Source organism: Octopus bimaculoides, chromosome 8, assembly GCF_046866305.1.
Source record: "Octopus bimaculoides isolate indiv1 chromosome 8, ASM4686630v1, whole genome shotgun sequence".
NCBI lineage: Eukaryota > Metazoa > Mollusca > Cephalopoda > Octopoda > Octopodidae > Octopus > Octopus bimaculoides.
Genome location: NC_142935.1, coordinates 76,462,607 through 76,478,380, shown reverse-complemented (window position 1 = coordinate 76,478,380; position 15,774 = coordinate 76,462,607). Strand labels below are relative to the sequence as shown.

General features: G+C 40.1%; 1 protein-coding gene across 1 annotated transcript; it reads left to right on the top strand.

The window, feature by feature from the left end:
* Nucleotides 1-11,892: 11,892 nt before the first annotated feature.
* LOC106871803 (uncharacterized) lies at nucleotides 11,893-12,561 on the top strand. The gene has a single exon (XM_014918449.1). It carries the CDS (start codon nucleotides 11,893-11,895, stop codon nucleotides 12,559-12,561), a length of 669 nt encoding a protein of 222 aa, XP_014773935.1.
* Nucleotides 12,562-15,774: the final 3,213 nt, after the last annotated feature.

Here is a 15,774-nt window from a genome sequence, read left to right as displayed (position 1 = left end):
TCATTAAAAAGACAAGTGTTGTACAGCATCAACAGCTAAGTGTGAAGTTTTTGATCACCTTTTTTGAGCATGTGTGAAGGAATGCCATCCAAGCCTGGTGCTTTGCAACTTGCTATAGCCTTCAAATGCTTTCTCCAGCTCCTGCAAAGTGATTTTATGGCAAAGGTCATTTTGTCTATGGTACCACTCTAGCCATTTATTGGACAGATCCTTGCTGATTGAGCAGGTTACAGAAATGTTCCTTCCATCTAGCTCTATCTCCTGAAGTTTGCTCCTGTCTGCTGACTTAAATGGTGCCACTGCATTGCTCCTGGGTCCATAGATGGCCTTAGTACCGTAAACAGCCCAAGATAGTTGTGTTTGCTTGCCATCCTCTGCAAAGTTTCTGCCTGCCTGCACCACCAGTTGTTCTTCAGCAATCTCATTTCCCTCTGAACTTGGGACTTGATTTCAGCAAAAGTGACCCTTCTCTTCTCTGAGTTCTGCAGATGTCACTGGTGCAGACATTGATTTTTGTCTAGCAACTTCTGGATCTCCTCTCTGTGTTCCCAGAATCACTCAGATGTTTTATGCTGAGAGGGCCCAAGGATCTCCTCAGCAGCAAAGACTGCTTTCTTTAATGCCTGCTAATGCTCTGCGATGACATTCAGTCCATCTGAGTGGACTGCCATACCCTTAATCACAGTAGTCAGTCTCTGACAGTGTTCTGCATTTGGTAGCTGGCTGATGTTAAGCTACTCTGACTTTTTGCTGGTTAGGGTCTTTCTCCAGTGTAGAGTGGATCCTGAGTCTTATCTGACCCTCACAAAGTAGTGGTCAGTTCAGTATTTGTGCACAGGATCTCCTGCAATCCATCCTTCCAGGTAACGATGTAGCCCAGCAAATAATGGAGGTCAGACCAAGTGTGTTTCCATGTGAAATAATTCTTGTTGGGCTGATCAAAGAGTAAATTGGTGACAAAATGCTCTTGCTGTGCACAGAAGTTCAGCAAGAGTTCTCCATTGGAGTTCTTTTTGCTCTTGCCAATGAGGCCTGCACAGATCTCACAATCCCATCTTGGCATTGAAGTTGCCTATAATTAGCAACGTCTTGGTGAGGAAACTTGCCTACAATCCTTATCAGCTCTTGGTAGGATGCCTCTTTCTCCTCCTCTGGGTAGGTCATTGTTGGAGCATATGTATCAATGAAAGTCAGGTATCAGTTATTCATGGTTGGTGTTCATATGATCATCATCCTCTCTGAGATGGCCAATGGGAGGAAAGGTAACCTTTTGGTGGTCTTGTCAACAGCAAAAACCATGTCTGCGTCTTTTTTTCATAAACCAGGTGTAACCCTCCTCCTGCAACTGGCTCTGCCCTTTGATCCTGATCTCTTACCCCACCTTTTGTAGGGCTTCCCTTCCAGGGTGGGCAGTACTCCCTGAAAAGAGCTACCCAGACACTCATACTACTGCCTCAGCCTGCTGGTGCTCAAAGTTCAGCATTGATTGCGACCATTGGGCACGAGTCACCTGTGTGAGAAAAGTTTTAGTGTGAGAAAAGTGTTGTTGAACTGTTATGTGAAATTTGGTAATCGAGGATGGAATCCATGCTATGCCTACATGAAGCCACGACACATACCTTCTTAACTATTTGATGAAGATATTTATAATTTCTAAACTTTTACAAAGACGCTATATGAACGAGCTTAATCATAAATTAACAATCTAACTGAAATTTTGTAAATTCATAACTTTAAATCTATATATATTCTGTTCTATAAACGGTTTATTTGCACAATACAGACATTTATGTATACACATATTTATATATACTTATATATATACACACATACACATCTATAATTTATGTATACACATATACACACATGTGCATATACACAAACACAAGTTTAGTTATCTATCTATCTATCTATCTATCTATCTATCTATCTATCTATATATATATATATATATATATATATATATATATATATATATATATATATATGTAACGTTTATAGTTTTTTGTGAAGGCTGCGATTCTCTTGTTCGGGTCACCACTTGTAACGGTATCACTATTGTGTTGTGTAGTCGATGTGTCACCTATTGTAACGATAAGTATTATTTATCAATTGTACTTGTTATAAGATGGACGATGATCATGATCAACATTTTTATAGAAATGTTTATTTTATTTACCGTTACTTTATATGTTGCCATACCACGACAGGTAGGCCAGTGTAATAGTATAACAGTTTGTATATAAAACATGCAAGGTTAAGAATTTCGGCCTGTATCTGTATGTACACTTTTTCATAGTAGTGTAGTGAAACTACCGATCGCCATTATACACAAAGAAGCCATCTTCCCCGCTGTTAAATATAAACAAGCGCGGCCGTAGTGGAAAACACACATTTGCCTATCATCACGTGACTGATTATTCTTCGAAGCGGCAACTTCTTCGAACCGTTCCCGCCAGAACGCAAACTGACTAATCACGGCCCCTAATAAGGTCACGTGATAGAGTATTTTTCTGATGTCTTGTGAGCCCACCATCAACTATAAATAGATCAAATTATACCCGGCAAATTCGTCTCGGTTCAGTTCTCTTTGAGATCTGTTCCGTGTACCACACACAGCAGCAGCAATTCCAGCGACTCCACTAACAGCTTCGTCCAGCCAAGATTACCACCGCCGTCGCCACATCAGCAACACGATTCTACGATTACTACTGACCAGCATCAATCGCCACCAGCGTCAAGACGACTTTCTATGTACACCAATCCAAACTACCGCGGCACATCTCTCTCTCTTCGATTCTGTTAGGTGTTTCATATTCACCACGATTAATAATAGACAAGAGAATTCAGCCAGCGACGAACGTCTGTCCTCAAGAGCCCGGCCCGGCATGGAAGCCAACATCACAACCCAGCCTCAACTTCTTTCACATACAGACTCTTCCAATTGTGTGCTCAAGAACTGGTATAAATGCTCACGTGTTACTGACTCTCTTTTCTATCTGCTGTATATAGCGCATACACATACATGTATCACTCACATACACTCTTTTCTTTGTACGACAGCCTGTCTTTTATTATGTTTTTATATGTCGCATTCACACTCACACACAGACATACATTTTAACGCCACAATAAATATCTCTGTTATTCATTTTATACGGTTGCCTTCTATCGTCTCTTCATTACTGGTATTTACGAATTCACATATGTTATCGTAGTATAACATATTTGTATATCATCTCAGGTATATATTTTGTGTTCGACCGTGTGACGCGTTTAAATAAAAGGAGTCCACTTTTTCCATTCGTTACCATTTCTCCTTTTTGAGTTCGCACGGTCGTTCTTACAGTAGTATTTATATATAGAGAGAGATGGTAGGATTATAGAGAAAAGGATGCGAGCTCGTATGCCTGCTTGTGTCCATGGCTTTAGATGCCCAGTCGCTAGCGACCAGCGACCAAGCTGTCGAAGCGTCACTGCTGGTGACTAAAAAAGAGAGAGAGAAGTTTGCTTGGAGGTCTCCTGTTTTTATAGCCATGAAGCAGGGTAGTGAGTGCAAAGGATTTAGCTGGCGGTCTTGTTTATCTCTATTCTAGATGGAGTAGAAGAGGTCAGAAAAGGGTCAAGTGGTGGAGACACCGCTTCGAAAACCGTTGTTCTACCGCGGGAAAAGTTCTGATGCAGTGTTGATTCAAATTTGTGTATAGTGGATCGAATCCACTTCACGCCTGCCAGATTCTTACATATATATATATATATATATATATATATATGGTCATGACTTCTGGTACTTGACTGAAGAAAGAAAGCCAAGATTGGCCCGTCTTTTTTGCTCGTCCTAATTGCTGTTTCTCTTGTCTGCCTTTGTGTCGTCTATCTGTCCGAACGTTTTAATGTCCTCTATTGCGTTTTTGTTCCATTTATATATACATAGTTGGAATATAAAATATCATAAAAGATGAAGACAGGTGTATAAACAACAAACAGGTGTATAAACATAAACTAATACATGTCATTGATTGGTTAAAATTATCCAAATACTACAACTTTCACACGAAATAACTTCTAAAATACAAATTTTTGTCAAAAACGTTAAGAGTAAACCCTGTTCTATGTGACACATTCTACCAGTATCCGAAGTTTCAAAATGTTTAGTTAAAAAAAAATTAATTAAAATATCTGGCCTTCAAATTGAATAGATCCTTATACTCTCCCAACTCCTGCTCTCTTGCGGGGTCGCTGTACGTCTGCTTCAGATGCCGGTCTATGTCTTCCTCTGAGGAGGCAAGTTTAACACTGCGCTTCTGCCCAAAAAATCCTTAGTGAACTTGAAGGGGTTGGAGATAGAGGCAGCACGCTTGCATGCCCTCTCACAGTGCCGCTTTCGGTGCCATTCAGCCCGGCAGAGAACCCTGATCTTTTCCCATAGGCTACACATTAGCTGGGCCAGGCCAATGCGTTCCTCATCTCCGGACTTCTTGTATTGGGACTTCAGTGCCTTCATATCCTGCCTGATGTTATGGATCCTAACAACTCTTTGATTCTTTAAGTACGTTGTTCCAGAGCTTTTCTTCTCCTCTTCGCTGAATCGTCCAGCTGCAAAGCTCATATACATCTATCTATTTTTTTATAATTTACATATATATACAACTCATACACACATGTATCTATTTATATTAGAACATTATCTTATATATATATTAATTCAAAACTACAGAGATGTACTTGGATAGCAAATGACCTGATCTGAGATCGTGTGCTGAAACAAAAACAATTGCAGCGTGGAAGGTGTTTATAAGCCATTTAAAAACACACAAAAACTTCAACATTTAAATCTAATTTGCCAAAATGAATAGTTACCTCCCCTGCATTTTAATAGTCAAATTTAAAATATTTAGTTTCAAATGCAGCATGGAATTTTGGTCAGTGAACAGGTTGTGGCCTCAAAGCGACGAAAATATTTGGTTAAGGGGGCACCAGTTTTCATTTATGTTTTATGTAGTGTTTTTGGTACCGAAAGACTTTCAAACTTCGTATACTTATCTATTTTGTGTTATAGAACAGAAAGAAAATTTTGTATTCGAATTTATTTCATGTAAAAAATTGTCTTATTTCGATAATTCCAACCAATCACTGACAAGTATTCAGCTGTTTACACTTATTCCTTTGGCAGTTTAAGCGGTGTAAAGCGTATTTAATCTCCATTACTTCTGACATTTTGCAGAGGCAACACACGTGTGTTCGTTTTCCCTAACCCTAACCCTAATTGACTTGCTCCTTCCCTCAAAAACCATGCCTTGTGCCTATAATAGAAAGGTTTATTAGCTACTGCCAATATGCTTCAGCCATTTTTTGACAAGGAAATAATAATTTTATCACCGCGAGAATCGTTTGTTTACGTAGTCAGCACTTAATATATTCGGCTGAATGGACGTCAGTCATTGGTTGAAATTACAGAAATACGACAACTTTAACATGAAATAACTTGCGATGTACGTTTTTTTGTTAAGAAGACTAAGAGAAAAAGATGTTTTATATGACACATTCTACCAGTGTCCCAAGTTTCAAAGTTGTAGTGACGTCAGTTGGCGCCAAAATACAGTCGCCATTACTGCGTTTTCATCCACGCATGCGCAGCGAATAGTTCTGGAAGGAACACAGGAAGAGTCCCATGCGCATGCGTGGAATTCAACATCTAGAACGTTCCCGCTCTTTTCATCCTATTTCTCGGCCGGCCGGCCATGAGCATGGTCATGTCAAGCTGTCTCTCCAACATTCCAACGTCTCAGTAACCATGCCTATTTCCCCCATAAATAAATATTGTTGTGTTGATAGTTCAGAGTCAGCGTTTTGTAGTTTCTACAGAATTTAATATAGGAAAGCGGGTGTACACCTAATGGTGTATAACCACTTTTCCTATAATTGGTGACCCCGAATAAAGAACAACCGCAGCCGAGGATTCTGATCTGCCGACCGACAATACTACACTAGCCGCCGCTGACATAAGTAAATACGGCACTTTCCTATAATTGGTGACCCCGAACAAAGAACAACCGCAGCCACGGATTCTGAACTGCGACCAATAATACTACAATTGGTACCTCGAGCTAAAAGATCTACGGACCTCATTTCAACAGCCATTGAATTCGTAGGTTTCGCGACGTTCAACATCAGGATTGCCTCTACATTCTCATCAAATACAAGTGAAAAGCTGAGAAAATTTTTTCTACGTTAAAGTTTTTCCTTTTGTCAAAGACTTCTTTATTGCTAAGACCTTTGTGGTTTTTCACACAAAAAACTTCACGGTTATTTCATCCTAACAACCTTTTGAGCAATTTCCTACATGTTTCACGAGACGTCAATTTATTCTTACACAGCGTCCTCTACTTGCTGAAAATAGCAGTAAAATGCACAGTTACATTTCAGTCTCCGAATTCATGACAGCATTTCACAATGCCACTCAACGGTACCTCTCAAATAGACGCCCGCACAATTTTACTCAGTCTGCCTGTGAATATATTCACCACAGTTTTCACAGTGAGATATTAACTCTACAGCATTTCGAACAGCTATCCGACCAAGAACTAACCGGATAACTCTATGGAAGCCCACACGAGCAACGTTTTTCGACAGTCATAGATTGAACTTTCTTTGCATGCACCTACTTTTACATTTCAAATGCTACCTTTTAGTTTTTCAGGACCAGGACACTTTCTAGCCAAGTTTGTCATTTTTGCTTATTTCAATGTTTTTTTACTGCACATCTTTACACGTAAAACTCATTTCACTGAAACAACTGAATTCAGATGCATATGTTTTTGAATGTTCTATATATTTTTTTTTCTTTCTCTCGTTGGCCATTGGTATTGCACATTTCATGCACACGCATTGCTCACCTGTTTTTATTGCATGGCTTCTACTACAGGTTCTCCTTTTGAATGTCTGAAATTCTTACTTCGCACGCACCCAGTTCTACACATGCACCACAATATTATGCCTTTAGAGTTGTTATCATCATGTCTTTGCCCACTCAGTTTTTTTTCGGATGTCAACTTATGGTCTCTGCGTTCTTGTCAGACACAACTTATCTCTGTTCGACCCCAGGTTGGTCACGAAGTTAACAGAGAAAATTGTCTGTCCAAGGCAACGCGCCAGCATGCCACAATGTCGTCGTTCGGGCTAATCTTAGCAAATGCCCGCGACAACAACGCCAGACACAATTCACTTCTGCACCCCTTCAAGGCATTTTTCACGAAAAATGCAATCCTGCAAGAAAGCTTTTGCTGATATCATAAATAGAGAATGCACACACTCACTCGCATCATATTATTCCACAGCTGCAGGACTTTCTTTTGGTCTCACACGAATAGATACCAGTCCCGTATACCTTCTCAAGATTCTCTCTCCTGATACGCACCACATGCTACCATCCTGCTTCCAATGGAATGGTTGAGTGTTTTCATAGGCAATTTAAAGCTGCCTTACACGCCTCGCCCAACCCGCAGTCTTGGGTTGAATTTCTTCAAGGTCGACGCTAATGGTCGTACAGAGATTGTGTCTGTCGACCGTCTGAAAAAGCGTACCTTTTCAAACACCACTGTCAACATCATTACCACCACACATACAGAACACAGCCAGTTTACAGCGACGACATCAACAACCACGACGAACTACAAGCATCGCCCCCCGACGTCGCCAGCAGCAATACGACTCAACGTACTGCCAACATCGTCAACATGATTTCTCCAAGTACACAAGCAACCAACATCAACAAGCGCGGTTTTATCTCGACTCTGTTAGAGTGGATGTTTTCCACTCACGATCAACAGACCAGCTAAAATGTTCAGTACCAGGTAACAGGTCCCAACTAGCATCCGACGCTCAATTACAGCTCTGCTCACTGACCACAACTTCCTGCGTATTAACATTCATTTCTTTGTTTTTCTTTGTGTGTGTTTGTGCCACATCTTGTGGGTGGTTTTCGGTGGCCATCTTGCCTCAGACGTCCCTCCAAAATTTCTATTTTCGTGCTTCCACACTCGAGGGGGAGCCATTGTAGTGACGTCATTTGGCGCCAAAATACAGTCGCCATTACTGCATTTTCATCCACGCATGCGCAGCGAATAGTTCCGGAAGGAACACAGGAAGAGTCCCATGCGCATGCGTGAAATTCAACATCTAGAACGTTTCCACTTTTTTCATCCTCTTTCTCGGCCGGCCGGCCATGAGCATGGTCATGTCAAGCTGTCTCTCCAACATTCCAACGTCTCAGCAACCATACCTATTTCCTCCATAAATAAATATTGTTGTGTTGATAGTTCAGAGTCAGTGTTTTGTTGTTTCTACAGAATTTAATATAGGAAAGCGGGTGTACACATAATGGTGTATAACCACTTTTCCTATAAAGTGTTTCGTTAAGAAAATACTGGTGCTCCCGTTTTGAACAAGATCCTTGGTTAATGTTTACAACTTGACCCGGATACAAAAATCATAGAAAAATAGTGCAATGGGTTTTTAAAAAGATGTGTAGGAAACGAATATGACAAAAAAAATGCGTGCAACGCAACGGGAGAGTGGGGAGAGGACCTAGGAAAATTCATAAGATCCGAGTCTTTCACTAATAACTTTTAGGAAAATGGGTTTTTTTCAAATAGGATACATTACGATTATAGAGAAATTTGTGGGTAAAATCTTTTCCAAGGGGGTGGGAAGAGGGCTTCGTAAAATTCACAAGATCCAATTTTTTCCCTTGTAACTGTTAAGAAAATGTGTCTTTTTATTGAAATTTTGTTTAAATATCTTTCAAACGGCATACATTACGATTATAAAATAATTTGTGGGGAGAGGACTTTTGGAAAATTCCCAAGATCCAAATTTTTCCTTGTTATATTCCGAAATCACATTCAACTTTCTACAGATACCCTAGCGTAGTACTACAACACTACGTAGTGTTTATTTCTACCCACTTTCAATAATTTTTAATGTTTTGGCTTCAGTTTTGTTTCATTTTATCTTCAATTATTTTCAAGCTTTTTAACCCATCCGTCGTTATTCTCATTCACTCAGAGAGATAGATACACACATATATATATACACATATTATATACATACATTTATATACATCATTGAAAAAACCTCATTTTCCTAAAAGTTATGAGGAAAAAACTCAAATCTTGTGAATTTTCAAAAGTCCTCTCCCCACTCCCTTGGAAAAGGTTTTACCCACAAATTTCTTTATAATCGTAGGTAAACTTTAACCAACTAGGGTTAAATTTTTCCGTTTATATAAACAAAAAGAAACCAAATCAATTCCATAAGGTCAATGAAAAAACATTTAAAATATATACATACAACAAAAACAAAGTAATACAATACAAACAAAATGTCCCACATACTAAAAACAAGTGAAAGCAACAAATTAAATAAGATAAATATGCTATATTTACATATATACGCCATTATTTCTTTACTCACACACATATATTTATTGATACTTATAAAACAAACACAAAAACTGAAACCAACTCTATACGGATATAGAAAAATAAATTGTATATATATGCATCAAAATCAAAATAATACCAATACATACATACGCTTACAATACATACGGTTCAATCAGGCTAAGCTACAGACTGAAAAGTACATCCATCTCAGAGATAGCATTAATAACGATGTTGCCCCTGGAAGGATAGGCCAATTGTGCATACTTCCGTCTTCCTTTACTGGTAGTCCTAGTTATATGCACAAACGTACGCAAGATGCCATGATTTACGTTCGGCACTACGGTGGGCCCGACCTTTTCATTAGCTTCACTTGTATTGCCAGGTGGAATGAAATACAAGTGAGTCTTTTGCCCGGTCAACAAGCCCATGATAGGCCTGATGTCATTGCGAGAGTTTTTAGACTTAAACTACTTAAAGTCAAGGACCTCCTCACCCCACCAATGGCCAAATATTTGGCCATGTTAAAAGCTTCATGTTCACTGTTGAGTGGCAAAAGAGGGGCATGCCTCACGTACACACACTTCTGTGGTTAAGTCAGAAAATAAATGCAAATGACATAGATAGGCTAATTTCCGCTGAAATACCTGATCCGGGCGTTGATAGTGAGCTCCATAGCATAGTGAAGTCTAATATGGTCCATGGCCGTTGTGGGCCTTCCTACACAAGGAAAAATTGCTTGATAAATGGTGTATGCTCTAAGAATTATCCCCCAAAATTCGTGTCCCAGACTCAAACTGCTCAAGACGGGAACCCACTATATAGGCGTAGAAAGCCATACGATGGAGGTTTAACCTTAACCATAGGGAAATTCGAAGTTGACAATAGATGGATAGTACCTTACTGTCCGCTTCTTTCAAAGACATTTAAAGCGCATATCAGCGTTGGATTTTGCAATTCCATCAAGTCAATCAAATATGTCTGCAAATACATTAATAAAGAGTCTGATGCTGCCATCTTTGACCTCCAAGGCATCAACCAACATGATGAAGTAACGCAATACCAGGCTGCACGGTACATAAGCAGCAATGAAGCGTTTTGGCGTATTTTCGGTTTTCCAATACTCGAAAGGTATCCTGCCGTTGTTCAGCTTACTGTTCATCTGGAAAACGGCCAAAGAGTGTATTTCAGTGAAGCCACTGCTGCCCAGGTAGCATAGGCTCCATCAGATACTACGCTTACTGCGCTTGTTAAACTTTGTCAGGTTGATCCTTTTGCACGGACACTCCTTTGCACATAAGCTCCATCTTACTACACCTGGAACAACAAGACGTGGAGGAGAAGGAAGACAGGTAAAACTGTTGACGGGCACGAAGGTATTAAGTTCAATGATTGCCTTTGGCACATTTATACAGTGCACCCAAATCAAACTGAGTGCTTTCATCTCCGTCTTCTTCTACACGAAGTAACAGGCCCAACTTACTTTCAGGATTTAAGAATTGTGGATGAAAACGTTTTTGCAACATACAAGGAGGCATGTCAACAGCACGGTCTTCTTGAAGATGACGGGCAGTGGCAAACCTGCTTATCAGAGGCTTGTGTATCCAAATCGCTTGGAAGCCTTAGAACACTTTTTGCTGTTATACTGCACAATTGTGCACCCAGTAGTCCGTATTCTTTGTGGCTTCAATTTAAGAATGACCTGTCCGAAGACTTTAGGTGAGCCACTCAGCTTCAATTCCCTACTTTAAACATAGATTTCATCGATACAATATACAACCTAGCACTGATTGAGACTGAAAACAAAACTTTAGCTTTAGGCAGTGATGTAATGACCACCTACGGGCTTCCCCCCACTGCAAAGCCTACCTCAAATGATCTCCCTTCTGAGATTGTTCGGTAAACATCGTACGACATTACTGAACTATCCGCATATGTACAGATCAATGAGGCACGCCTGCTACCTGACCAGAAGCATGCCTACGACACTATCATTCAGCAAGTCCAGGGTCATAAAAGTGGCGTTTTCTTCCTTAACGCTCCCGGCGGGACAGGCAAAATGCTCATAACTAGACTCATTCTTGCAAAAGTAAGGCTACAAAAGTGCATCGCAATAGCTGTGGCAACTTCAGGCATAGCTGCTACTCTGGCCCTGGTGGTAGGACTGCACACTCTATGTTTAAGCTTCCCCTTAACCTCGCAAGTTCACCAACGCCTATTTGCAACATTTCAAAGACGTCGGACAACGGACAATTGCTCGCACAATACCACCTGATTGTTAGGGATGAATGCACAATGGCTCACAAGAGTGCTCTTGAGGCATTAGATAGAACTTTGCGAGACATAATAGAAAGCCACGAACCGATGGTGGGGTGTCACTGTCTTGCTATCTGGGGACTTTGGGCAAACCTTGCCATTGATTCCGAAAGGCACAAGGGCGGATGAAGTAATGGCGTGTCTTAAGTCTTCACCTCTATGGGATCATGTTGTTACTTTAAAGTTAGAATCCAACATGAGAGTGCGCCTCAATGAGGACCCATCGTCAGAAGATTTTGCAAGGGACATTCTCCTTCTTGGCAATGGTGAAGTTCCAGAAGACGGAAATGAAGATGTTGACATAAGTAACATTTGTACAATAGCCAGTACTATCCAGAGTCTTCAAGCACAGGTTTTTCCAGGCCTAGAAGTCAAGAATGGAGATCTAGATTGGCTTTGCCAAAGAGCCATTTTGGCTCCTAAAAACATTGCGGTCAGTGCAATCAACAACAGCCTCTTACTGCATTTGCCTGGGGATGTGACAGTCTATAAATCAGTAGACACCATTCCCAATCAGGATGAGGTAGTTGATTATCCCACTAAAGTTTTGAATTCCTTGGAGCCTTCAGGTGTACCTCCACATATTCTTACTCTTAAAGTAGGTAGCCCTGTTATGCTGATAAGGAATTTAAATCCACCGACATTGTACAACGGTACACGCCTTGTTATCACAAAATTACTTCCCTATGTCACTGAAGCAACAACTATGACCGTTTGTGGTAAAGGTCAAGACATCTTCATACCACAAATTCCCCTTGTGCCTTCGGCTGCTGACTTACCCTTCACATTCTGCAGAGTGTAGTTTCCGATTATACTCAGTTACACCATGTCCATTAATAAGTCCCAGGGGCAGTCGCTGTTTGTCGTTGGACTTTTACTTAGCCCAACCATGCTTTTCACACGATCAGCTGTCGGTTGGCTGCCCAAGAGTGGGTTGTAGGAACAATTTATATGCCTTCATCCCCCAGGGGAAAACTAAAAATGTTGTTTATAAGGAAGTTTTGTAGACTTGCCGTACTGGTGCCGTATTTCAGTCCTACGTTATTGCTTTTGCTTTATTTTTTCACTTGGTTGTTGTCGTAATATTACACGTGTGGTTCTCTTAAAGAGTTACTTAGGTGTTAGTCTTGCCATAAAGCATGAAAGGTGCTTAAGGGAGGGGATGTTAATCGCTTTATTAGTTTCAGAGCCTTTTCGAACTAACGCACCCGGGCAATGCCGGGTATGACTGCTTGTTATTATTATTACTATTATTATTATTTTATGTTTGACTTTTGTTTTGCATTTGTACAAGTTGGATCCAAGTCTCACCCAGAGACCTCAAGAGACAACAAGTTAGAAGTTCATGTAGGTGTTATGCCTAGGGTACCATATATTTGGATTTGTACAGTTTTGTTCTAGTGAATGTTTAAGAAACCATAAGAAAATTATGTGTTTGTTTTAAAATTTGAGATCACATAGACAGTATTTTACGTAGGATATGGGCAGTTCCCATGAGCACTATCTTTTGAACTTCAGCCATTTTGGGGTTTCCTGGTATCTGAGCTAGGTAGTAATCAGCCCGTTTCGCTGTCATTCCCAGGGCACCTATGACAATAGGTATTGTTTTCGTCTTCAGATTCCACATTTTGCTAATTTCTATTTCAAGATCTTTATATTTGCTCAGTTTTTGGTAGGTCTTGACAGATATGTTTATATCGATTGGGACAGTCATATCAATGAGGAGGCATGATTTTTGTCTGAAGTCTTTCAGTATGATGTCTGGCCTATTTGCGTCTATCTTTCTGTCAGTTTGAATGGTGAAGTTCCAGAGGAGTGCAATGTGATCATTTTCAAGTACTGGGGGTGGTTTGTGTTCCCACCAGTTTTTGTCATGCGGCAAGTCCAGGTTTTTGCATATTACCCAGTGAATATATTGTGCAGCTCTATCATGCCTGTTGAGATACTCTGTAGGCGCAAGCAGACTGCACATGAAGACAACATGATCGATGGTCTCATTTTGTTGTTGGCATATACGACATAATGGGGAGCTGCCGTTCTTTAATATGTTGGCCTGGTAGTATTTGGAGGTAGGCATTGATCTTGGGCTGCTATGATAAACCCCTCTGTTTCTGATTTCAAGCCAGAAGCCATTAGCCATTGATGGGTAAGGGCTTTGTCAATATCTGCATTATTCGCTCTCTTTGGGTATTTGCCATTGAGAGGTTTTACATGCCATTTTTCAGTCATAATATCTAAGGCAGCAATTTTAGCACGGGTTTTCAAGCGCTTAGCTTTTTCTGCAGGTGTTTCTAGTTCGTCTAATTCTTGAATTTGTTGCAATTGGAATTCACTTAGATATTCCTTTGCCTGTTTTGTTACTGAGTAAGATGCTTTCTTGCTTTCATGTTTTGAGACAAGTTTTAGCATCCAGTCCGCAGAGTTTTTCAGATAGATGTCTAGGCCAATTGTGGCTACCTTCATTGTTAATGCCAGATGTAGAAGTCCTCGGCCTCCCTCTTTTCTTGGCAGATAAAGACGTTCTATATCTGCCTTAGGGTGGTGCATTCTATGCATTATCAACAGTTTTCGTATTTTTCTGTCAACATTACATATTTCAGTAATTGACCAGTTAACGATATTGAAACTGTAAGTCACGACTGGTATGGCTAGAGCATTGATCGCTTCGATCCTGTTTCTCGCGTTCAGCTCTGTCTTCAGTATTGCTCTCACCCTGCGATAACATTCTCTTCTGATCCTTTCCCTCATCACCGAATGCTTGATATTGTCCCCTTCAATTACCCCTAGGTATTTGTAGCTCTCCGCTGGTTCTAACTCTTTTATGACATTTTGCTGGTCAAGGTTCACATTAGACGTTTTTGTCATTTTTCCTTTGATAAAGGTAGCTTTTGCACATTTATCAAGGCCAAATTGCATCCTGATGTCATCACTAAATTGTTTAACAATCGCTAGTAGGCCTTTGAGTTGTTGGTCATTTTTTGCAAAGAGCTTTAAATCATCCATGTAAATGAGATGATTTATATTTTTATCAAATATTTTATAACCATACTGTGCATCATTGAGCAATTTTGAGAGCGGTATTAGGGCTAGACAGAAGAGGAGTGGTGATAGTGAGTCACCCTGGAAAATGCCACATGAAATTCTTACATCTCCAGCATTTAGAGATTCATTGTCATTGTTCAACGTCAGTGTGGTTCTCTATGATCTCATACTTACAGATAAAAAGTTTCGCAGAGTAGGAGCTATTTTATACATTTCCAGACATTTCCTAATCCAGCTATGTGGTAGGCTATCAAAGGCCTTTTTATAGTCTATCCAGGCTATTGACAAGTTTTTGTGTCGCTTGTGACAATCTTCTAAGATCATCTTATTGATGAGTAGCTGATCTTTACAACCATAAGATCCACGTTTACATCCCTTTTGCTCATTAGGGAATATGCTACTTTCTATTAAAAAAACTATAGGTGTCCTCGGTTAGGACAGATGTTAGCGTCTTATACATTGTTGTTAAGCAGGTTATGGGTCGATAATTTTTTGGTTCGTTTGTTTCCTCATTTTTTGGAAGCAGGAATGTTAAACCATTAACTAACCAAGAGGGCATCAAACTAGGATTTTGCAAAACATCGTTGTAAAGTTTTGTCAGCAGTTCATGGCTCTCTGGGAAGGCATTCAGCCAGAAGTTAGGAATTTTATCCTTTCCTGGAGACTTCCATTTGCTTGACCTCCTGAGAGCAGATCTTATATCTTCTACCTTGACCCCCTCCCACTTTTGCTCCTCTAAGGAGTCTAGGTCTGTAGTTATTCTATCAATCCAAGGGGCCTTTTCATTGTGTGTTTTATCTTCTGCCCAGATTTTATTCCAAAATTCTTGCACTTCTTCTTTTGATGGGACAGACTTTATTGTTACTGGTGTTTTCCCTATCTTCCTGTAGAAATTTTTGGGATTATTTTTGAACATGTTATTATCTCTGAAGAATCTAACACGCTTTTCATACCTTGCTATACGGGCAGCTTT